Source organism: Nerophis ophidion, linkage group LG27 (assembly GCF_033978795.1).
Source record: "Nerophis ophidion isolate RoL-2023_Sa linkage group LG27, RoL_Noph_v1.0, whole genome shotgun sequence".
In the NCBI taxonomy this organism is placed as follows: Eukaryota; Metazoa; Chordata; class Actinopteri; order Syngnathiformes; family Syngnathidae; genus Nerophis; species Nerophis ophidion.
In genome coordinates this window covers 20631608-20658480 of record NC_084637.1, presented here as the reverse complement: position 1 = coordinate 20658480, position 26873 = coordinate 20631608, and the positions used below count along the sequence as shown (strand labels likewise).

The 26873-nt window shown below is 42.6% G+C and overlaps 1 protein-coding gene across 3 annotated transcripts in view; it reads left to right on the top strand.

The window, feature by feature from the left end:
• The first annotated feature begins 15817 nt into the window (after positions 1-15817).
• tmco4 (transmembrane and coiled-coil domains 4) overlaps positions 15818-26873 on the top strand; it is a 59669-nt gene continuing 48613 nt past the window's right edge. For all 3 annotated transcript variants that reach the window (XM_061889681.1, XM_061889682.1, XM_061889680.1), the window contains exons 1-2: positions 15818-15969; positions 18050-18203. In XM_061889681.1, coding sequence (XP_061745665.1) covers positions 15936-15969; positions 18050-18203 — 188 coding nt within the window. In that variant the 5' untranslated portion in view covers positions 15818-15935. The remainder of the gene's footprint in view (positions 15970-18049; positions 18204-26873) is intronic.

Here is a 26873-nt window from a genome sequence, read left to right as displayed (position 1 = left end):
CTAAAACATTTATGAGTATGTGTTAGGATTGTTAACTTACAATGGCATTCTTATTGTATTGTTTCAGTTTTACTAATTCCACAGTGAATTCACCAAAACGCCACACTGGAGTTATTGAGTCTTTTTTTAGCTGTTTTAATACCTTAAACTGGAAGTAAAACCGTCCATAGAGTTGCTGTTCAAAAGGATTCTTCATTCATCACTCAGAGCAACATTTGTAAGTTTTACAATATAACTAAGACAATTCTTACTTACTAAACAGTCCCATGTGCTGTCGTAATAAAAGCAGGCTAGCGTCATTAGCAATAGCTAATATGCTAAGAAGTTTACAAGTGTCTATGTTAGTAATATTAACTTCAAAGGCATTCTTTTTGTATCGTATCAGTTTCACAAATTCCTCATTAAATTCACGAAAACGTCAACATTTACTGAGATGTATAGCTGTTTTAATGCCTTAAACCGGAAGTAAAACCGTCCATAGTGTTTTTACACGTATGGATTCTTCATCCATCACTCCAAGCAACTTTTGTAAGTTTTACACTAGAACTAAAACTGTCAGGCTTGCCACTGACAGTCTGTTTGTGTGTTTAATATTTCCTGTCCTTAGTTCCTGTCAGCACTCTTATTTAGTTGGTTTCCTGTCTTTCTCCCTGAGTGCTGTGTTCCCCCTCAGCTGCGGCTGATTGGCACCTGGCCACACCTGTTGTCAGTCAGTTCGCTCCTATTTAGCTCTGTCTTCCCATCCAGTCAATGCTGGATTATTGTCATGTCAATGTCGCTCTCGTGTCTGGTATTGTCCCTCCTGTCATGTCGTGTCGTATCTTTGCAGCGTAACGGTAAGCTATATTTTCTTAGATGTTTGTAGCTTACTGTTTTTTGTTCCCTGCTTCCAGTTTGTTTTCTTATTACAAGTACGACTTCTGTTTTCCTGCTAAATACCTGCTAGCTTCCACACTAGGCCTTTTTGTTTGTTATCTGCCCATGTGCGCGCTTTTTGTTTGTACCCTTTGTTTGGTTTTGTTCTAGTATCTTATATTAAACCATGTTTCCTTATTCAATGCTTGCCTCCATCTCTGCATCTTGGGGATCGTCAACAACAAACTCTGACAAAAACAATCCTTACTTACTAAAGTGTCCCATGTGTGATGTCTCTAGGAGTGTTTTCATGCATATTTGTGCGTGCTATCGTAATATAATCAGACTAGCGTCGTTAGCATTAGCTAATATGCTAATATGTTTACGAGTGTCTGTGTTAGTAATATTAACTATGAATGGCATTCTTTTTGTATTGTTTCAGTTTCAAAAAATCCTCTGTAAAGTCACCAAAACGTCCACGTGAAGTTTTGAGATGTTTAGCTGTTTTATTGCCTTAAACTGGAAGTAAAACCGTCCATAGAAATTTTACACGTATGGAATCTTCATGCATCACTCCAAGCAACATTTGTAAGTTTTACAATATAATTAGAACAATTCTGGCTTACTAAAGCGTCAAATGTGTGATGTCTGTAGGAGTGTTCTCGTGTATATTTGTATGTGCTATTGCAATGTAGCGTCGTTAGCATTAGCTAATATGCTAACAAGTTTACGAGTATCTGTGTCAGTATTTGAACTTACAATGACATTCTTTTTGTATTGTTTCAGCGTCACACATTCCTCGGTAAAATTCACCAAAATGTCACTGTGGAGTTATTGCGTCAGTTTAGCTGGGTCTACGGGTCTTTATCAGCTGTTTTACTGCCGTGTTGCAGACACCATTTGGAAACAATTAAGGTATGTAAATATACATTTACAAGCTTATAGTCTGGACTGGCTAATGTATGCAAACATTTTTGGGTGTAGCTTACATACCGGAGCGCTCTTTAGCCCGTAAATTACGGTAACGTCTTTTGGAGCCCAAGTTTTTAGTAACATCATTGTCGGCATGTTAAACTCTCCCCGCCTGTGTCACGATGAAGTCCTCGGAGGAGAGCATATGGATGGTGCTTCCCAGCACACGCTCTTTCTTTCCCTTGCACACAAACACCCACACAAGACCCCACACGCACTAGACGTGTGGAATAAATGCCCTCATCCTCTGATACTCACACAAAGGATTTGCTAACCTCACTTTTCTGGTATGTGATAAAAAAAGAGGATGTGTTGTAATTACATTTGCAGAGGAATTTGTCAGGGCAGGTTGAGTGGGGGGCGGAGCTCGGAAGAGGCCACATACAAGCCTCCCCTCTCTCTTCCAGACCTGTGGAAAGGGCCTTCCTGTGGGGACTTGTATAAAAGTGACTTAACACAGAGTGGGCCCTGTCACGCTCACATTCTAGCTCCAATGAACCGGACCGCACCACAGTTGACTCGCAAGTGGACCGAGAAGAACTCTGTTGCGATCCGCTACTTGGATCACCACATATGGTTTATACTTCCAGTTGTTGTATCACTGTTGTTCTACACTCTTACTTCCTGTTTAGTCAGTCACCATGGTTCACTCATCAGTCCACCTGCTAGTCTCGCCCCGCACACCTGCTAATAATTATCACCCTCCTATTTAAGCTCACTTTTTCTGTTTACTCATTCTGGGACTCTAATTTGCCTTCGAGCAACATTCACGACTGTCTACTACCCGTATGTATTTTCTCGCTAGCTCTTACGCTAAGCCTCTTGATATTCCAGCTTTCATGCTGAATGTTTTTGGTTTACTCTTTTGTGTGCTTCGTGCCAAGCATAGTTTTTGTATTTTCTATTCCTAGCTTTCATGCTAGCGCCCTTGGTTTATTTTTGTCTGTTAGCTCCAGTGTTTTTGTTCATAGTCTGTTTTTGTTAAGTTTAATAAATCATTTAAACTCACCGTTGCTGTGTTCATGCCGACGCATCCACGAAGGGACCAATTTGGCATCACTATGCCAACCAGTCGTAACAGTAGAGTCCCAGCAAGAAAGAAAAGTTCCTTCGCGTCTGACAACCATGAGGAGACCTTCGACAAAGGCACATGGAGGGTATTCCGAGCGATGGAGGCTGAAACTATCCGATGCAATCCAGACGATAGCATGATGTGGGATTTTGAGGGAAACCTGGTTCCGATCGATGCTTCCGGGTCCGGTGAGTTTCCCTCCCGCAGCGCTCGCGCTCGTCCGCGTAGGCGGAAGCCGCGAACGATGGCTTCGTTCCGCGTCAGTGACTTTCCCACTCCATGTCTCCCTCCTCATATACACAGCTACCAACAAGCTGCACAAAATACCCCTACACCGTTGTTTGGTGATCCGATAGCACACTTTGCTAACTGTTTCACTGACTGGGCTAATTCCCAACTAGAGTCCGCCGTTGATGACGTCATTTCGTCGACGCCCCCTGGTGACGCAATCCCGTCCTCCGCTGATGACATCAACGATGACTTTTTTTTTTAAGATTCGCTTTCTCATCCATTTTCTAATGACAATAACATTAATAATATAATACAGAATTACCAGGACATTTTTGCTTTTTATTATTCTGGTAAATCCCATCCATCTGTTTTTTCAACTCCACCTGTAAACCTCATTCTCCGCCCAAGTCCAAGGTTTTTTCTCCCTTTTCAAAGGGACACCCTGGACAATATAGAGGGGAGGAGTCTGCCCGCCTCCAAACCTCCCACCACCCTCCCTTATGGTCAGTCCCTAACCACAGGGAACGGGTCTCGGATTCCCGTCTGGAGGGGGGGGCTATGGCCTAAAGCTGTGTTGCGGAGGTAGCACAGACGCTACCTGTTCTTCAAACTGTCAAACCGCATCCTCCTTTGAGGCCACCCTTACCTGTTTTTCGGCCCGTTAAACCGCTAGCTCCTCCCAGGCCGCCGCCACCTGTATTCCGCTTAGCTCTTCCTCGTAGACCTCCTCCACCTGTGTTTCCCCCGGCCAAGTCTCAATGGCCTTGTAGACCTCCTCCACCTGTTTTTCCCCCGGCCAAGTCTCAATGGCCTTGTAGACCTCCTCCACCTGTGTTTCCCCCGGTCAAATCACAACGACCAAGTAGACCTCCTCCACCGGTGTTCAGACTTGCGAGGTCATTACCTCCAGCACGTCCTCCACCACCGATGTTCGGCACTGTTCCTAACCTGGTTCCCACACCAGCTTCGGTCTCTCGCCTGGTTCACACACCAGCACCGAATCCTAGTCTGGTTCTCACGCCAGCAATTGACTCTTTCCTGGTCCTCGCACCAGCACTTGTTCCTAAGCTGGAACCCACTCCAACACCTGCGTCGACGACTGCGGTTTCCACGCCGACTACTACGCCTTCTTCCACGACGCCGACTACTACGCCTTCTTCCACGACGGCGACGACTACACCGGCCTCCACGACGGCGACGACTACGCCGGCCTCCACGACGGCGACGAGTACGCCGGCCACCACGACGGCGACGGCGACGACTACGCCGGCCTCCACGACGGCGACGACTACGCCGACCTCTGCGACGACTACGCCAGACTCCACAACGCCTGCTCCTCGTCTGAAGCCAACGGCTGCTCCTCGGCTGAAGCCAACGCCTGCTCCTCTGCTGAAGCCAACGCCTGCTCCTCTGCTGAAGCCAACGCCTGCTCCTCTGCTGAAGCCAACGCCTGCTCCTCTGCTGAAGCCAACGCCTGCTCCTCTGCTGAAGCCAACGCCTGCTCCTCTGCTGAAGCCAACGCCTGCTCCTCTGCTGAAGCCAACGCCTGCTCCTCCACCGGCCTCTGCACCTGCTTCAGCTGCAGCCCCCGCACCTTCGTCTGCTGCTGCCAAGCCTCCTCCACGTCTGCCACGGGTGTGGCCTCTGCGAGGTCGTCCGCCTCGCCGGGCACCTCATCCTGCAAGGCGGCCACTGATGTGGCCTTTTCGAGGTCGGCCGCCAAAACTCTTTCGGCAGCGGCGTTCCATCCGCCTCCGCCACATTGCCTGTCCTCGGTGGATTCGGGGACATGCGACCTGGCGACCCTCCGCCATGGCCTCCCTCCGCCCTCCCTTCTTCTGTGGACTGTCTTGTTGTGGGGAGGGGGTTCAAATTTTTTCTTTGTATTTTTGGACATCTGGAATCTGTCTTTTTTGGGGGGGATACAGTTGCGATCCGCTACTTGGATCACCACATATGGTTTATACTTCCAGTTGTTGTATCACTGTTGTTCTACACTCTTACTTCCTGTTTAGTCAGTCACCATGGTTCACTCATCAGTCCACCTGCTAGTCTCGCCCCGCACACCTGCTAATAATTATCACCCTCCTATTTAAGCTCACTTTTTCTGTTTACTCATTCTGGGACTTTAATTTGTCTTCGAGCAACATTCACGACTGTCTACTACCCGTATGTATTTTCTCGCTAGCTCTTACGCTAAGCCTCTTGATATTCCAGCTTTCATGCTGAATGTTTTTGGTTTACTCTTTTGTGATCTTCGTGCCAAGTATAGTTTTTGTATTTTCTATTCCTAGCTTTCATGCTAGCGCCCTTGGTTTATTTTTGTCTGTTAGCTCCAGTGTTTTTGTTCATAGTCTGTTTTTGTTAAGTTTAATAAATCATTTAAACTCACCGTTGCTGTGTTCATGCCGACGCATCCACGAAGGGACCAATTTGGCATCACTATGCCAACCAGTCGTAACAAACTCCTCTCACAATGATGGCGTTCCCACTGGATGGGCCGCACCAGCAGAGCACACGCAATTTAACTTGTTCTGTCAAATGGTTACTTTACTGGACCACTGTAAAGGTGTGTATATATATATATATATATATATATATATATATATATATATATATATATATATTGTGGCGATCCTTGTCCTGGTCCTCCGTTTATGTACCGTCCAAACCACACCTTTTGACAGTATTATTTTTCTGGTCACAGTCTTTCACAGCTTTTCAGCTCAATATTAGAGGTCCTTCGTCTTCTCTCTCTCTGTCTGGCTCTCACTCCATTCGCCAGCCCCTCTCATGGTTTCCAACGCTGCTGATAAAGGAAACAGGTGATTAGATAACTCGTCCCAGCTGAGGTATCTGCTCACCTGATTGCTGCTTCACGACCGGCTGCCGCACATGCTCCGCCGGCAGGGGACGCGTAGGACACGCCCCTCTCCATATGCCTCCACCGCCCCATTCATGCCAGGCAGTCGTCCGGCCGCGGTCACTCACCTTCTCAAATCCCTGCTGGCACTGCTCCGTCCACTACTGGACCAGTTCGGGAGCAGCCTTCCAGGTGAGGTCAGTTAATGGACCAGTCCAATCCGCGAACCGCGGAATGAACCTCCGGTAGTACTCTGCCAGTCCCAAGAACTGCTTCACCTCTTTTTTTGTCTTGGGAGGTGAACAGGCTGCAATCGCCGCCGTTTTGTCCACCTCCGGCCCCACCTGCCCTCCCCCCAAGTGGTACCCCAGATACTGTACCTCCCTCAGGGTCTTGAGCATCGCACCCACTCACTGCATGTGTTGTTCACAGCTGTCACTCTGGATGATGACATCATCCAGGTACGCAGCCGCATATGCAGCGTGGGGCCGCAGCACTCGGTCCATGAGATGCTGGAACGTGGCAGGCGCTCCGAACAAGCCTAACAGAAGTGTCACGAACTGGACTCTGGTGATAAGGGAATCTGCCAGTAGCCCTTGGTTAAATTCAGCGTGGTGAAAAAATCAGCAGTGCCCAGCCGATCTAGGAGCTCGTCGACCTGGGGCATTGGGTATGCGTCAAAACGTGACTGATCATTCACTCTGCGGTAATCTACACAGAAACGCACGGTCCCATCCTTTTTTCCTACCAAAACAATGGGACTACACCATGCGCTGTGAGATTCTTCTATCACCCCTGTGCCAATGTGAGCTGGTTGTCACAGGAAAACGGACGGGTTGGTCCAGAGTGCGGGACCTCTGGCCCCAACTCCTCTTCCTCCTTCACCACCGTCGCCATGGAAACATATAATTGTGTGTCCCCCCCGACGGTCCGAGCGCCGAACCTCGTAGTCCACATCACTCACTTGCCGTGTGACCTCAAAGGATCCTAGCCACTTTGCAAGTAATTTAGAGCTTGAAGTTGGAAGCAATACAAGCACTTTTTCTCCCGGTGTGAATTCACGCAGTTGAGTCCCCTTGTTGTACGTGCGGCGCTGACGCTCTTGGGCACGGAGCAAATTCTCGCGTGACAAGTGCCCCACTTGGTGGAGTTTTGCTCGCATGTCAAGAACATACTGTATTTCATTTTTGCTGGAGCTTGGACTCTCCTCCCAGCTTTCTTTAATAACGTCCAAGACTCCGCGAGGGCTCCGGCCATACAATAACTCAAACGGTGCAAAACCAAGCGCATCGCAAACATTAGGGGATCCAACCATTTTTCCCAATTTTGTTTGTCCCCGTGAATAAACTTACGGATCATTGTTTTCAGCGTTTTATTCAACCGCTCCACCAGCCCATCCGTTTGCGGATGATACACACTGGTGCAAATCGTTTTTATCCCCAATAATCCGTACAGTTATTTTATTGTGCGTGACATAAAGGACTTGCCCGGGTCAGTCAGGATGTCTTTCGGGATCCCAACTCGGGAGATGACCTTAAACAGTGCTTGCGCAACACTTTTGGCGGAAATATAGCGCAGCGGCACTGCCTCGGGATAGCGCGTTACATATTCCACTAGGACTAAAACAAAGCGATATCCCTGTGTGCTCGGGTGAAATGGTCCGATGAGGTCCATGCTCATTCTCTCAAAGGGGACCTCTTTGAGGGGTAATGGGCGTAACGGAGCCTTTGGGGTGGCCACTGGATTGCCCAGCCGGCAGTCCGGGCAGACGGCGCACCAGCGGCGCACATCCGCCCGGAGGCCTGGCCAATAGAAACGGACCATGACCCGATTAAGTGTCTTGTCATACCCCATATGTCCAGCCATCGGGTTCACATGCGCCGCCTGGAAAACCATTTCCCGGTGGCGTTTTGGCACCAACAATTGGGTGCATTCCTCCCCTGTTTGCGTGTCACGGGCCACTCGGTAAAGTCTATCCCTAATTACTGAAAAATGAGGGAATACCCGCGCTTTGCTCGGACGCACCAGCTGACCGTCAATAAAGTTGACCTGGTCCCAGGCCTCGCGCAAGGTTTCATCACGGGATTGTTCGAGGGGAAAGTCCTCCGTAGGTGACCATCGGGGAGCCGGGGGAGCCTCCCGCGAAACCCCCGCCGGTTCCCGCTCGGCACTCCCGGATGAATCCGCGTCGCCACTAAGAACAGCGCGAATATTCCCCTCTTCTACTGTCCGTGAACGCACCCCCACACATTGTGCCAATAAATCATTGAACTCCGGCCAATTCGTGCCCAAAATTACGGGGTGCGAGAGGTGCGTACTTATAGCTACCTCGACTTTATGTTTTTGTTTGCCAAATGCAAATTCCACTGGTACAATCGGATATTTGTGCACATCCCCATGAATACACCTGATTTCCACCCATGTTGCTTGTCTCAAAACCCTGGGCCGAACTAGATTCTGGTGGATCAAGAACTGTTTACAGCCCGAATCCCAGTATGTACCCCCTTGTAACCTTACCGGTACACGGTACGACTCTCCGCGATCGGGCGCAGGTGCTGAAGGCCCGACAACCCGCAACCTGCCTCACCTCCATCAGGGAGCACTCCCTGCGCATGGGACCGGGCTGTCCGCACCCCCAACACACCGGACCCGGCATTTGAAGAGCACTTTGTGAGGGAAGCCCTCTATCTGCAGCGTCGGCACCCTGCAACAAAAAAAAATCAGTGAGTTTATGATTTTCCCGCGTCCCCCCTTTCGTGGTATGTGTGTGTGTGTATGTGCATTTTGCTCTCTGTCCGCCAGGGGATCCTGTCCGTGTTGACCAGGCGACTTTGCTCTCTCCACCGCCTCCCATCGCGGGGCGAGTCGATGGCGGGGTGCTGCAGCGAGTTCCGTGGCCATCCTTGGCGTCGCCTCCCACTGCACTGCCAAGTGTTCCTCTGCCAGTTTTACAGCTACCTTGAAATCCGGGGGGGCTGTGGTACCTGACCTAGGCTGCAGTCCTCGTCGGAATGGAATCCAGGAACCTCTCCAGGATCCGGGTCCTGTCCATTCAGCTGGAACCATCTGGTCGCTGCGTCTCTAAGCCGGTGCGCAAAGTTAAACGGGCGGTCTTCTGGTTCCAGTCTCATCGCCCGGAACCTCCTTCTGTGGTCTTTCTTGAGGCTGCCGACCCGGTCCAAGATAGAGTGTCGGAGGTTGGCGTATTGCGTGCGGGCGGTTGCCGGGAGACTCAACACCGCCCGCTGCGCCTCCCCCACCAGGAGCGGCAGCAAATTCACGCCCCACTCCTCTTCCGGCCATCTGCTCGATCTTGCCATTGCCTCGAAGACGTCGAGGAACGTCTGAGGGTTCTCCCCCTCCACCATGCGCTTCATGGCCGATGTTCCTCCTGTCGCCTCCGCCCTGTCCATCAGTGTCTTGAGCAGCTGAGACTGCTGCTGACTCCCAGCTGCCACCTGAGCCAGCACTTGGGCAAGTGCCTCCAGCGGGGTTGGTGCTGACATTTTCTTGGGTCCTTCACTTAGTTGGGCGCCACTGTGGAGATCCTTGTCCTGGTCCTCCGTTTATGTGCCGTACACATCACACCTTGTTTCAGTGGTTTAAACACTTTTTATTCTTTTGACAATATTATTTTTCTGGTCACAGTCTTTCACAGCTTTTCAGCTCAATATTACAGGTCCTTCGTCTTTTCTCTCTCTGTCTGGCTCTCACTCTATTCGCCAGCCCCTCTCATGGTTTCCAACGCTGCTGATAAAGGAAACAGGTGATTAGATAACTCGTCGTATGTATATATATATATATATATATATATATATATATATATATATATATATATATAAAACATGTATACTGTATGTATATATACATATACTATACACATGTGTTATACATATATACATATGTATAATATACATGTATATGATATATATGTGTGTGTATTTATATATGTATACATATATATATATATATTTATATATGTATACATATATATATATATATAATATATATATATATATATATATATATATATATATATATATATATATATATATATATATATATATATATATATATATATGTATCCGTCCATTTTTTACCGCTTGTCCCATTCGGGGTTGCGGGGGGTCACACAGATAGACAGACCCAACATTCACACTCACATTCACACACTAGGGCCAATTTAGTATATATACATACATATATATATATATATATATATATATATATATATAAAATATATATATATATATAACTAATGAACAGGTTATATGATTATTAAAACCAGAGGTAAAGTGTAAGTCCAACCTTACCAGGTGTGACATACTTCCTGACAAGGAGATGACAACATTTACCTCGCACACTTCACTCTTCTTTTTGTTCTTTAAGCCTTTTACTTCCAGGCATGTTGTCTTTTAATTGCACACACACACACACACACACACACACACACAAACACACACACACACGCACGCACGCACACCTCGAGGAGTGCCCCACAGGTCAAAGTCCACTCCTGTATCTTGTCAAGGCGACAGGATTATTGTCACTGTCTGCCAAGGATAGAGAATATGTTTCAGCCTGTCTGCTGTCTAATGAGTGATCTTTGTGACACACACCTGGAGTGCAGATGGATGGAGTGCGATGCAAGTGTAAGCCACTGTGACACTATTGTTTTTTTTAATTTTTTTTATAAATGTCTAATGATAATCTCAATGAGGGATTTTTAATCACTGTTATGCTGAAATCATAACTAATATTGATACTGTTGTTGACTATATTAATTTTTGTTTCATTACTTTTGGTTTGTTCAGTGTAGTGTTTGTGTCTTCTCAATTGCTCTGGTTATTGCAGTTCTGAGTGTTGCTGGGTCAGATTTGGTTTTGGAATTGGATTGCATTTTTATGGTATTGCTGTGTAGTGGTTTGTTGGATTGATAAAAAATAAATACATTATAAAATAAAAAACAAACAAACAAAAAAAAATAAATTGATTTTTTAAAAATGAGAATCGATTCTGAAACGCACAACGTATGTGATTCGATTTGTATTCGAATTGATTTGTTCCCACACCCCACACCCCTAATATTAGGGACGGCGTGGCGCAGTGGTAGAGTGGGAGAGTGGCCGTGCGCAACCCGAGGGTCACTGTTTCAAATCCCACCTAGAACCAACCTCGTCACGTCCGTTGTGTCCTGAGCAAGACACTTCACCCTTGCTCCTGATGGGTGCTGGTTGGCGCCTTGCATGGCAGCTCCCTCCATCAGTGTGTGAATGTGTAAATGTGGAAGTAGTGTCAAAGCGCTTTGAGTACCTTGAAGGTAGAAAAGCGCTATACAAGTACAACCCATTTATAATATATATAAATATATATATATATATATATATATATATATATATATATATATATATATATATATATATATATATATATATATATATATATATATCCAGTACAGATCAAAAGTTTGGACACACCTTCTCATTCAATGCGTTTTCTTTATTTTCATGACTATTTACATTGTACTGAAGGCATCAAAACGGTGAGTATCCAATCACAGGACGTGTTAATGTCAGGCTCGATGTTGAGGCCATCTAGAAGGCCTTACTGACAACAACTTGTGAACTGATTGGCTATCGTAACCGTCTATCACAGTATGCCCGCATTGTTGATTCTGAAGGCCTCTGGGAGATTTGGTATAGCAGATCAATAAAGTACTTTCTATTCATAAAACTCATTTGTATACTCTAGCCTTTAAATAGACTCCCTTTTTAGACCAGTTGATCTGCCGTTTCTTTTCTTTTTCTCCTATGTCCCACTCTCCCTTGTGGAGGGGGTCCGGTCCGATCCAGTGGCCATGTACTGCTCGCCTGTGTATCGGCTGGGGACATCTCTGCGCTGCTGATCCGCCTCCGCTTGGGATGTTTTCCTGCTGGCTCCGCTGTGAACGGGACTCTCGCTGCTGTGTTGGATCCGCTTTGGACTGGACTCTTGCGACTGTGTTGGATCCATTATGGATTGAACTTTCACAGTATCATGTTAGACCCGCTCGACATCCATTGCTTTCCTCCTCTCCAAGGTTCTCATAGTCACCATTGTCACCGACGTCCCACTGGGTGTGAGTTTTCCTTGCCCTTATGTGGGCGTACCGAGGATGTCGTAGTGGTTTGTGCAGCCCTTTGAGACACTAGTGATTTAGGGCTATATAAGTAAACATTGATTGATTGATTGATATTCTATTCTATTCTATTGCAACATAAGCTAGCTGAATTCTGATTGGATACAAACTAAAACTAAAAACAACAGCACTGGAAGGAGCATATTACGACATGAAGAGAATATGAATACTTTTAGATATTTAGGGAAATAAAATAAAAAATACTGGAATTTGATACCTGCAACATGTTTCAAAAGCTGGCACAAGTGGCAAAAAAGACTGAGAAAGTTGAGGAAGGATCATCAGACATTTATTTGGAACATCCCACAGGTGAACAGGCTAATTGGGAGCCGGTGGGTGCCATGATTGGGTATAAAAGCAGTTTCAATGAAATGCTCAGTCATTCACAAATGAGGATGGGATGAGGGTCACCACTTTGTCAACAATAGCATAAGCTAATCGTCCAACAGTTTAAGAACAGCATTTCTCAACAAGCTATTGCAAGGAATTTAGGGCTTTCACCATCTACGGTCTGTAATATCATCGTAAGGGTTAGAGAATCTGGAGAAATCACTGCACATAGGTGATGATAATGCGGACGTAGGATCCCTCAGGTGGTACTGCATCAAAAAGCGACATCAGTGTGTAAAGGATATCACCACATGGGCTCAGGAACACTTCAGAAAACCACTGTCAGTAACCACAGTTGGTTGCTACATCTGTAAGTGCAATTTAAAACTCTACCATGCAAAGCCAAAGCCATTTATCAACAACACCCAGAAACATTTCGCTGGACAGAGCTTATCTAAGATAGACTGATGCAAAGTAGAAAAGTGTTCTGTGGTCTAACAAGTTTGCATTTCAAATTGTTTTGGGAAACTGTGGACGTTGTGTCCAATGGAACAAGAGGAAAAGAACAGCCGACTGCTCTCGGCGCAAAGTTCAAAAGCCAGCACCTGCGATGGTACGGGTGTGTATCAGTGCCCAAGGCATGGGTAACTTACACATCTGTGAAGGAACCATTAATGCTGAAAGGTACATACAGGTTTTGGAGTAACATATGTTGCCATCCAAACAAGTTATTTTTCATGGACGCCCCTGCTTATTTTAGCAAGACAATGCCAGTGTGGCTTTATAGTAAAAGAGTGTGGGTACTACACTGGCCTTCCTTGTAGTCCAGACCTGTCTCCCATTGAAAATGTGTGGCGCAACATGAAGCTTAAAATGCCACAACGCAGACCTCGGACTGTTAAACATCTTAAGCTGTACATCAAGTAAGAATGGGAAATAATTCCACCTGAAAAGTTTCAAAAATGTGTCTTCTCAGTTCCCAAATGTTTACAGAGTGTTGTTAAAAGGAAAGGACATTTAACAAAGTGGTAAGAATGCCCCCGTGACAACTTTTTTGCGATGTGTTGCTGCCATTAAATCCCAAGTTAATGATTATTTGCAAAAAAAAATGTGTTTCTCAGTTTTAACATTAAATATCTTGTCTTTGCAGTCTATTCAATTTAATAAAAGTTGAAAAAGTTTGCAAATCATTGTATTCTGTTTTTTTTTACACTGGTTTTGTGACGACTGGGTCGCATCATGATGCGGGGTTTGTTCTCCCAGGAATGCAAACGGGCTTCGGACACAGCGTGCAAGTAGGAAATGATTTATTTAAGAAATAAATCACATGGTAACAAACAAAAACATGCTCATAGCACGGAAGGCAAAAACCAAAGGGGGCTAGCGTGGGAGCTAGCAAGCAAAAGAGCCTAGCGTGGAAGCTAGCAGGTATCAAAAATATTGTTGTCTGTTGCATAAAGCAAATTAGGAAGCCAGACCGAGTGAGGCCAGGGCATAGACTAAATAGCCCTATGATTAGTGCCCGGACAACAGGTGAGCATCCTGAACTAACCAGAGGCAGGTGAGTGCAATCTGCCGTCATGGCAACTGAAACAAACTAAATCCAGAGGTGCTTAAAACACAAGTGACTAGACAACGTAAACGGACTATGATCTGGGCAGCGGGTCATAACAGGTTTTGGATTTTGTACATATATATATATATATATATATATATATATATATATATATATATAATATGTATATATATATGTATATATATATATGTATATATATATATATCAAAACTTATATATAAAACATATATATGTATATTTTATTATTTTATATATATGTATGTATATGTATGTAGGTATACATATCTTGCACATATTATAATAATATAATGTATAGCTAATTAACATAATTGGATATCAAGAGTATGTGAAAGTTGTAAACACTAAAACATATCAAGCAACTAAATGTGCCAACCAAAAATATGCAATATTTTCCCCAAAAACGATTTTAAACTGGAATAGTAGATGTCTGGGGTGCAGCCCGTGGCTAATTTTTTCACAGCCTGTTAGCTTTCTACTATTAGCATGTTAGCTTTTTTTTGGTATATTTTCAAATATACGCTTAAGCATCAAACAGCATTTTTTTACTTGCCGAATAATAACTGTTGGCATGCTAACGTTATTATGCTAGATTTAATGTCAGCTAATTTTGTAGGTGAACACATCAGCTAGCATTTTTGACACATTTTTCAGGTACTCACCTCAGAGTAATATATTTTAGTACTTGGCGCATGGTACAGTTAGCATTTTAGCATTTGCTAACATTAGTATGGTTGTTTTTTTTAAACTAATTTAGCAGGTTCACACCTCAGTTTGCATGTATTTTGGTATTTTACTAATCTTCATTTTAATCATGCTATTGTTAGCATATTAGCAAGTTAGCTTTTGGCTCTTTAAAAAAAAATTTGGGCTACTTGACGTTATCTGGCCAGCGTGCTAACTGTTATCATTTTAGTTCGGCTTTGGCTCTTCAGCATTTGCAATAAATTGTACTGGTCTTGAAGGTGAAAACTACCCAAATGGAATGTGGCACCCCTGACCTAAGTCCATGTGCAGGTTTAAGCTGCTCCCTGCTGGACAACAGTGGATACTTCATTTTTATTTTTATTTTATTTTATGTTTTTATTTGATCATCAAAACATCTCTACATGTACATTTAATGATGCACATTTGATATTTAATTGTCTAATTTCTTCATTTATGTATATGTAATGCATCCAGAACAGTGAATATGTGTGAGTAACTTTATTAAAGTATTATTTGAGATTACTAAATCATTATTTATAAATTTATCTATTCATATTTTTCATTCATGTGTGCATTTTCCGCCGGGGTCAACAACACACAAACTGGCAGACAATTGATAAACATACAAATATACAAAACAATCTTATATACACAATTAATATGGGAATGTAAAAATACATTTGAATACATTACTCTCTTGTTCCATTTAGTTTTTTTTTATTATTTTTTATTATTTTGGTAGAATAGATCATTTGAGGAATTCCAGGTTTCCGTATTTTTGAAGAAGCCACGCCTCACTTTAGGCCACGTGTCTACACGTCATGCTAAATCTTTGTCCACACAAGATGCCTTCAGAGTTAACGTAAATGGGGACATTTCCAAATTGAATTTACACTACTCTAAGAGTAATCAATAATAAAGCAAACATATATGCTTGATTTGAACAGTCTTGAAACATTAAATATTCGGTCTGTTGAATCTTTATGTGGAGATTTTTTTCCCGAGAATTCTGACTTCTACGAGGCCTGACGTGTGAGCGATAGCATCTTCAGATTTCCCAGCTTTTGTAGGAAGACGTGAATGCAACAAAAGTTCAGTACGGCGACATGAGGGAGTTGTGACATCTTGGCAGATGGAGGAAAAACAAGACACTAATTATACTCCTGGTATGTTTATTATTATGTTTACATACACATGGTAAGAGTATAGTACGTATTTAGGCTATTGACAAATAAAAACACACTGCTCGATCCGGCAGCCCTGACAAGTTGTCGAGACCGCGGCTCATTGTTTGATGCGTTTTTCACTTGTTACGCGCGACAAGTCGTTATATTTACACTCTTTTATTTCTAGCTAAAATGTTAAGCCATTTTTTAAAAGGCGTTTTTAAGCAGCTTCGACGTGCAGACAAATTCAGGTCAACTCATTAGCGGATTGGAGTGCAGTAGAGCTATTTCAGTAAGTCAGGAACGAATAGCAGAACCTGCATCAAAAACCCGCTAAATCCAGTCCTACTTTGTTATTTAAATGTCCTTACTGCATCTTGTGGGTATTTACATACTTTGAAATATTCATGGTAGTCAACCAGTAAATTCGGCCTGCGTTGACAAGATTTCTACAATTCAGATTTCAGTTTGGCTTCTGCTTAACGGTTCAGTTCTTTATCGATTCTCACTTGGATATAAGTGAATTAAATGGGTTACACTTGTATAGCGCTTTTCTACCTTCAAGGTACTCACAGCGCTTTGACACTATTTCCACATTCACCCATTCACACACACATTCACACACTGATAGCGGGAGCTGCCATGCAAGGCCCTAACCACGACCCATCAGGACATACTTGCCAACCTTCCCCATTTTCCCGGGAGACTCCCGAATTTCAGTGTCCCTCCCGAAAATCTCCAGGGGCAACCCTTCTCCCGAATTTCTCCCGATTTCTGCCCGACAACAAAATTGGGGGCGTGCCTTAAAGGTGCTGCCTATAGCGTCCTCTACAACCTGTTGTCACTTCCGTTTTCCCTCCATACAGTGTGCCAGCCCAAACTCATAATATATACATCTTTTTCACACACATGAGTGAATGCAAGGCATACTTGATCAACAGCCATAAAGGTCACACTGACAGTGGCCTTATAAACAACTTTAACACTGTTACAAATATGCGCCACTATGTGAACCCACACCAAACAAGAATGACAAACACATTTCGGGAGAACAGCCGCACTGTAACACAACATAAACACAGGAGAACAAATACCCAGAACCCCGTGCAGCACTAACTCTTCGGGAAGCTACAATATACACACCCACTACCACCAAACCCTGCCCCCCAACCTCACCCCCCCTACACCTAAAATTGTTATATATATGTGTATGTATGTATATACATATATATGTGTTTATATATATATATATAACTACATTCGCAAATGGCACCTGCAGTGGGCAAACCCGTCCAAAAGATGCCGCCACGAACAATACCACAGTTTAGGTTAGGTTGGGTCCCTTTATTAGTACGTACGTGAAGGTAAAGTTGTTTTACCATGAATTGATTAACATGGACCCCGACTTAAACAGACTTAAGTTGAAAAACGTATTCGGGTGTTATTATTTAGTGGTCAATTGTACGGAATATGTACTATATTGTGCAATCTACTAATAAAAGTTTCAATCAATCAATCAATTGCAGCCTGCAAGATCAGGACATCTATTTAAACAGGGAATGTCACATATTGGAGAGGCGATGCAAAGACTACCACATAACATGCTTCACAAACAAAATAGTACTCAAAGTTCCTCATAAAAAGATTTGGGACAGGCCAGAAAAAAACACCATGAATAGAAGAACAAATTGCACAAAATCAAATATGAAATGGGAGCTGAGACAAAACTACATCTGAACCGTTTTCTTTCAGTGTGTTTGCTTTTTTTTTTTTTTTTTAACTATTTGCATCATGGCAGTCAACAAAGAAAATTCCATAAATTAGCTGCAGGGTTCAAAATTTAGGAAAAAAGTAGCAGATTATAGTCCAGAATTTACGGATTAATTCTGGTGTCTTTGCTGCTGTTCGGCGTCGTCCTGCGCGTCCAAAGCCATTTATCGTGTAATCAAATGATTCCCAGGAATCAAAACCCAGGGAGCTGGTTCTCAACAAAAACCGGTCTTCAAAACCCACCAAACATCATTAATTGTTGCACGAGTGCAAAAATCACATTGTGGTGCCTGCCTATTTCTCTGCTCAGACCCAGGAGGGCCAGAACCAAGAGGAAATGCCTCCCACTGTGACCTAAGTCCTGTGGACATAGTCAGCCGGCGGATGAGTGAGGAGGGGAGATTTGCCTACGCTGCACTATGTGCCGTCTCACTGGGACACTTGTTTGATGACAACCAACACAGGTAAGTCCACCTTAGCATCAGTACTTCTTTTTGTACGCCTCAGAAAACACCTCCCAAGTACCACCATCATCCATTCATCCATCCATCCATCCATCCATCCATCCATCCATATTCTACCGCTTATTCCCTTTGGGGTCACGGGGGGCACTGGTGCCTATCTCAGCTGCAATCGGGCGGAAGGCGGTGTACAACCTAGACAAGTTGCGACCTCATCGCAGTACCACCATCATGACAACATTAAAATGCAGTAGTGTAGTAGATAGATTAGATTAGATTAGATAGTACTTTATTTATTCCGTCAGGAGAGTTCCTTCAGGAAAATTAAAATTTTCAGCACAATCCCATTCAAGTTTAGACAAACATTACAGGGAGACAGAACAGGATCGCTGACGGGTCTGCCGGCTTCCAGCGCCCCTTACAAAAAAGATGAGATAAAGGTAAACAAAGAGGGGGGGTGGGAGAAAAAAAAAAAAATAGAAGATTAAAATAGAATTTAAAAAAATCGGTCTAAGCCTGGGCCCTGGAGAGGAGGTGCAGACTGGGCCAAGGGAAAAAAAACAAAAAAAACAACTCATAGCCATGGTACACATCCCTCTTACATGTGTGTAAGAGGGAAACATCAAAGAACACATAGGGCATTAAAGACATTAAAGCAGCAGATACAAGCAGACACTTCTACATACAGCTATGAATAAAAAGTAAAATAAACATATACACTGTGGTGGCCTCTGCGGTGTTCCACCCCATCGTCCACTGGGGAGGAGGGAGCATGGCCAGAGACAGAAGCAGACCCAACAAAGCAACCAAGACAGCTGACTCCACTCTCGGCCAGTGTCCAGTCCGCATGGATGAGCGAGGATACGTCCAAGGTGACTGAGGTGTCCGACACCTGCTCACCCAGTCAAGACACCGCGAAGCCTCTCCGTCCCAGCGCTCAGTGCTAGCTCCGCAGCCCTGTCCCCTCATCCGCATCTCCTCCAGTCCCTCCAAACAGACTCTGGTGTAGCAGAGACCCAGCAGCTGGTCTCCATGGCCAAAAGGCTCCCAGGAGGCAGATCCAGAAGTCCACAAAAAAAGCACCACAAAGGTCACGAAAGTGCCACCCCTTGTCGGTCCCGGACCAAAATGCAAAAAAATATAATAACACATGAAAACAAGAGGGAAACACAAAAGGATGACACAAGAGCACAGCGCTCTTGCCTACAGCAGCCACTACAGCAGCGCCATTTTGGAAAAAAAGTAGACCTAAGTAATCATTAAGTACAACCATAATGACAACAATAAAATACAGTAGTGTAGTCGACCTAAGTATTCATTAAGTACCAAAAGAATGACAACATTAAAATACAGTATAGTTTAGTAGACCTAAGTATTTATCAAGTACCGCCATAATGACAGCATTAAAATACAGTAGAGTGCAGTGTTTCTCCCAGAAACACTCCAGGGTGAGGGTACTGGGGAAGGGTGTGGGTTGGTGTAAGTGTAACTCGGCCTGTCGCCATCACGTCTCCACCTCGTCTCTGCCACCACAGCCTGGCGGGCAATAGACTACAGACTGCGGTGAAGTAGGGGGGCTTCGTCGCGTGATAAAGCCTACAACTTTTGGTTGTGTTTTTCGCTCCTTTCGCTGATTGGCGATATAAGATAAATATCTCGATATTTTTCCGTTAAGTAAAAACAAAAAAGTCCTAGTTACCTGAGATGCTAAGTAAGTCATTATCATGACTTAGTAATTTACTAAGTCAAAAAAATGACTTACTAAGTCAAAATAATGACTTACAAAGTCAAATTAATGACTAACTATAAGTAAGTGTTTGCAATAAGCATTTGAAAAAAGTCTTAAAAGTGGGGCCACATACTGACATGTTCACCTCATCAATTTATTACAGCATTTGGGAAGCCTGTAGTTGATTTTTATTATGTAAATTGTATATTTTTTATCAACATGTGATAGCAGGCACCCTGCCATTTAAAACGAGGTTGCTTCATTACTAATGATTAATGTAACTATAGCTGAAAAAATAGTACAATAGCAATAGGAGAGACTATTCATCCCTGAACACCACGGAGTTCATGTAGGCTTTATGATGCAGTTACATTCTTATATAAACTATCAGAGACAGCTTCAGGAAAGTCTTCATTTAACATAATGTCCTTTTTTGCTGCTTCAACACAGCTCAATCAACACAGAAAAAGGTCAAGTGAAATAACTTAGTTTTTAACTGTAAGTCAATAATGCTTGTCTTCTCTCAGTCAGAGGGGGCTTTGCTGTCCGTAATGCAAGCACACACGCACACACACACCGCACAGTGAGCTAACATTACGCTAAAAGCTAATTAGCCTTCACCTCAAGGACTGCGAGCGAGCTGAGCTGCCGCTTATGTTTGTAGAACGTCAACAGGGTCATAGTGATGTTACTACTAGTTGACTGTGAGGTCTGTATTATAAATCATTTGGTGAGAGTCCGCTGCATTATGCTCACCTGCTAAACATCTTTCTGCTAACCCCACCGTCTCTCCTTTCTACCTGCCTGAGCACTGACTCCATACGCTCTGAATATGCACTGCTGATTGGCTGTTACATGCGCTCTAAATACGCACTGCTGATTGGCTGTTACATGCTCTCTGAATACGCACTGCTGATTGGCTGTTCCATGCGCTCTGAATACGCACTGCTGATTGGCTGTTACCGCACTGCGTGTAACCAATCAGATGGTTCTGTGGGTGGGACAATGCTGGGTGCTGCAGAGACGTACTGACAGAGGAGAGGCAGAGGCGGAACTAAGCGTAGCAGCATGTTAAGACTTTAGCTTAAGCGGTGGCTTTTTGTTGTTAAGACGGCCACCTTAACAATAAAGCGCTGTGGGAAACCCTGTAATGGTAGACCTAAGTATTCATCAAGTACCACAATGATGACAACATTAAAATACAGTAGTGTAATAGACCTAAGTATTCATTAAATACCACAATGATGACAACATTACAATAGTAGGCCTAAGTGGTCATATATGTATATATATTTATATATACGTGTGTGTGTGTATATATATATGTATATATGTATATATATATATATATATATATATATATATATATATATATATATATATATATATATATATATATATATATATATATATATACATATATACATATATATATACACACACACACGTATATATAAATATAAAAAATATAAAAAATAATAATTATATATATATATATATATATATATATATATATATATATATATATATATATATATATATATATATATATATATATATATAATTATTATTTTTTTTTTTTTCAGAACTATGAGAGTGTGTGTGTGTGATCACGTATAAACAGATGCATTCACACAAGAACGGCAGTGACAATGATTTGCATGTAAAATTCAGGGTTCGTACGGGTGCTTAAAAACCTTGAATATGCTTGGATTTTAATGTTGTGTTTTCAAGGTTTGAAAAATGCTTGATTTTTGGGTGAAGTGCTTGTAAATGTTTGAAAATGTGCATCATATTTCTCGGCAGGCTGACTGAATAGGCTAATTATAAAATGGAAAAAAATAAAATACGTTTCCTTAAAAATGAAAGCTACACGCTTGATCTGTTGGCTTTGCACGAGCAGTTACATTAGGTTGTGTCACCCCCAAGAGGACAGTGGTACTTCGCTACATCATGCCGGGTGGTTGTCGTTTTAATCAGTGACGTGCTGTCAGGGGAGGCAAGTGAGGAAGTGCCTCACCTTGCCACCAGGTGGCTTAACCATGAGATGTTCAAAAAGGAAGTAATAAAATAAGTTTGGGTGTATCCCGCCTACCGCCCGAATACAGCTTAGTTAGGCTGCAGCACCCCCCGCACCCCCGATAGGGATAAGCGGTAGAAAATGGTTAGATGGATGAATATCTCTCTTTTGGCCAATGCTTTCAATGTGATTTTGGTGTGGATCCTGTATATTTTGATCATTTCCATGGTCAAAATCGCGGAAATTCCGTGTTTCCTGATTAAAATAACTCAGCAGACGAGAAGTGAGGCAGTCACAGGTAGTGCCTCCTGAGGCAGACACAGGTAGTGCCTCCTACGGCAGACACAGGTGGTGCCTCCTGGGGCAAACACAGGTGGTGCCTCCTGAGGCAGACACAGTTGGTGCCTCATGGCTACACACAAAGTGTATTGAGCGTGTGCGTGTTTTTTGCCACGGGGAAAAGCCCGGCAATGAAGCAGCAAGTACCTCTGCCTCACAGTAGGGGGCGATATATTGTCAACTTGCAGTTCAATGCCTCAGCAATGACTCGCCAAGTGGGGGCACTCAAACTAGCAGACACATGTCTCTCCAGTGGAAGCCAGCCTTTAAAAAAAAAAAAAAAAAATAAATAAAATAACTGTATTTATAACAAACATGGCATTTTTTTAAGAGTAAGCCAGTGTTTGTGGGTGTTTTTTGTCAGATGCAAAAATATTGTTTTATTGTTTGGAATGAAACTGAATTAAATGAATGTGTCCGATTATATACTGTATCCAAGATGAAATACTTCCCTAAACTGGACTTTAAGACAAAAGGAATGTGATCATACTAAGTAGCTTTTCATGGAAGATAGCTATTGCTGTTGCTGATACAAACCCAGAAAGGTAAGACACACTCACAATACTTGATTTAGTTTAAAGCAAATGGGACCAAAAAGTATTTAATAACAACTTTATCAAATACTCATTTGGACCCATTTATCATATCATAATATTTTTATGATAACGTTTTTATGAAAGTGAAAAACTCCCTTCTTTTTCCTGTTACTCTATTGTGCAACCTAAATTAACAATGATTAGAGAGCTGCACATATGACTTTAAGTAAAAATAAGGCTGCAAGCAGCGATGGACGGTACCGCTTTGGCTGCTGCCCCCGCAACCCAAGCCCTGATAAGCGGTTACATACTGGGAGCGGTAGGGGAAAAAAAAGAAAACAAATGTCTAGCTCTGTGTGTGAGCGCACGGTGGCAATCTTAGAAATGTTTTTCGGGGCAGCTGTTCTTTGAAGGCTAATACAATCAAAAACGGACCATTCATTGTCACCGTTGTAAAAAAAAGTGCAGATATGCCACAAAAGTCATGCACCATATGTAAGTACCCAAAATAAAGACTCGACATACAAAAAAATTCAATCGGAGCAGAAACATAGGAGGAAACGGGATTAAACCCCTATGCTAACTGCCCATTGAAAATACATGGGTACGGCTAGTAGCTACTATTAGCAAACTGATAGACTTACCGACACGGCGTAATATCTTAACATCGACACACTCTTTCGTCACAACTCTGCCCTCATGGTAGGCACCTATAAGTTTACAATTAGTTGTAAAATGTTGGACAGTTGTTTTTACGATATGCAGGCAAACGACAACTGTAAAACATACCGGCTTAGCTACGGCACCTGGCAGCCATCTTGGTATAGACGATCACAGTTCCTCCCTCACGAATGTTAGTGCGTGCGCACCAACAGCAGACGGTACGGAAAAACCCCTCCCAAAAAAAACGTCTCCCTCGCTGTGTCTGCGCACGGCGGCCAACTTTGAACTGGTTTTCAACGCAGCGGTTCTTTAAAGGCTGATAAAATCAAAACCGTAGCAGTAATAAAAACTTTTTCATCAGAAAGGTTCAATCTCTCTCCTGTGGTAGCTTGAAGCCGACACAACAAACGCGCTCAGAGGAGATAATGTTTGAAAAAAGGTGACCAGTTTTTACAAAACGTTTGTTTTGAAGGGGGAATTGCAAACTTCCTGTTGATTTTTGCTGGGAGTTGTCAATATATGTAATGTAGGTCTAAGTGAGACCTACATATAGGTTTTTGTTTTATGTCTGTACGACATTCCTACTGGAAGTTACAGGCAGTTTTGTCTGTGTTTTATTCCTAGGAGCAGTTTTGTCTGTGTTTTATTCCTAGAGGGCGCTGGAGCGCAATTTTGGGTTTTGGGGTTAGGTTTTTTGATTATATCGCAATTTTCGCCAATCTTGATGTGTGTGTCCAGTTTGGTGAGTTGTGAAGCATGTTAAGAGGGTCAAATTACAGCTCAAAGAGGCAAAGGTGAGTGTTTATACAAAACTTTTGTTTTGAAGGGGGAATTACAAACTTTCTGTGGATTTTTGCTGAAGGATGTCAGTGTATGAAATGTAGGTCTAACTGAGACCTACATAGAGGTTCTTGTTTCACGTCGCTACAACATTCCTGCTGAAAGTTACAGGCAGTTTTGTCTGTGTTTTCTTCCTAGGGGGTGCTAGAGCGCGATTTTTAGTTTTGGGGTTAGGTTTTTTGATTAAATCGCAATGTTCGCCAGTCCTGATGTGTGTGTCAAATTTGGTGAGTTTTAAAGCATGTTAAGGGGGTCAAATTACAGCTTAAAGCTGCGGAATGATAAAGAAAGAAGGAAAGAATAAAACGCTAGAAATTCAATAAGGTCCTCTGTCCCAAAGGGACATTCAGTCCCTAAAAAAGAAGACAAACAACTCCAAAAGTATCTATGCGTCACCTGGTGTATAGTTCACCACACGTCACTGGTTTTAATGAACATTGGATGGAAAATGACCCATACAAACTTTGGATAAAAAGTGGACCAAATCCTCGTGTAGCCTGCTGCAAAGTATTTTATTTATTTATTTATTTTTTTTTTTTTAAATGAAAACATAAGAGATCACTTATGTTTGCGGAAGTTCTTAATAATTTGCACTTTTTGGACTTATTTGCACTGTGAAGGTCATATGTAATTTGTAACCTTTTGCACAACATAGAGCTGAGGTAATGTGAATGATTTTAGATATTTATACAAAATGGTTCCATTTATCTTTTGTTTCATTAATTTGGTTGTCTACTTAACTTGTCTGACTATCTGAGTTAAAGCAAACAAGTTACATTTTGTCGTTTTGGTTAATTGCATTAAAATGGTTACATTATTGGACTTGTTTGTATTGTGAAGGTCATGTAATTTATAATTTTTAACCTTTTTCACAACTTAGAACTGAGTTAATATGAGTGATTTTGTAGTTTTTACTCATCAGTTGTATGCATTTCTTGCTCTATTTTTTTAATGTGTCTACTTAACTTGTCTGGCTACCTCAGTGAAAGCAAAAAAAGTTATTTTTCGTCTTTTAGTTAATTTGTTATCATAGCCACAGTTATAAGGCTATATATGATTACTGGAAGGTAACCAAGGTGTTGTGTAACAAACAAAATAATTTCCTTTAATTTATTATCCTTATACAGTTTTATTAATAAATGAGTGAAAGTGACATTTTGAGGGTGCATGTATTTATATCACATTATGCAGTTTACCAGCACAATGTCATTGAGTGCTATAAGTATGGAAAAGAACAAGAAATGTGAAAAACAATACAAATGGAGACACATTTGCAAACACCAATGACATTGAATAGTCTACAGAAACACTGATTAATTTTCTATGCCCCATTCAGTTAATGCGAACTGCGGGTTCAATGTTAGGCTTAGGTTTTAGCAAATTTCCCTTATTTTTCCTACAGACAGCATTTGGTGACCTCAAACAACAAGGCTATGGATTGATTCACACGGGCGGTACAGCTCGGTAGGTAGAGTGGCTGTGCCAGCAACTTGAGGGTTCTAGGTTCGAGCCCCGTTTCCGCCATCCTAATTACTTCTGTTGTTTCCTTGGGCAAGACACTTTACCCACCTGCTCCCAGTGCCACCCACAATGGTTTAAATGTAACTTGGATTGTGGGTTTCACTATGTAATAGCACTTTGAGTCGCTAGAAAAAAGCGTTTTAAAAATATAATTCACTTCACTTCACACTGGTTTTCGCCTTTTGAAGGGTACTGGAAAAACTGGAAAATTGAACTTGAAAGTCGTTAAAAAGTGCTTGAATTTGGCCATGGAAAAGGTGTATAAAGCATGTAATTTGAATAGCAAATTGAAGAGGGAAGTTTGCCAAACATTATCAATATGTAAAAATATGGTTCCTGTGGCGATATATTGATATACTCGATATACTCGATATATCGCGGGTTTGTCTCTGTGCACCTGACTCTAAGCACACCTTCTTACATACGTCACATACGAATCAGAAACGTAGCGGCATGGGTAACGTTAGCTGTGGTGCAAGTGGTAATACGAGAGAAAGAAGGTGCGAATTTGGTTACGAATGAAGGAAGAATTAATTTCCAAGAAAAACAGCAAGGGGTCCATCGTCTGGCGGTGGTTTGGCTTCAAGTGGGAATATGTTGAACAGACAACCGTAATTTGTCAAGTGTAGGGCAAAAGTGTTGCTCCAAAAAGTAGCATTACTGCTAGTATGTAGCATCATTTGAAAAGTCACTTTCTAGAGAATGAAGAGTGCTTGAAACACTGCATGTCAACATCTCCGTTCGGTGCCACACCAACAAAATGCCGAGGCAACCATTTCTACATTAACACCGTATGTAAAAAATAGTCAACAACAGAAGTAGATAACATCCGAGGAACCTACCACATAGCAAAGGACATACACTATTTAATTTCTTACTATGCAGCTCTTATCTATTTGACAGTTATTGAAATATCTTGGGTGACATCATTAACAAAGGTGCAATTTATTTGTTTTAAACTATCGGAGTGGCGTTCTGTTAAAAAAGTGCACTTTAATTTAGTGTTGTTTTGATATGTCATCTTA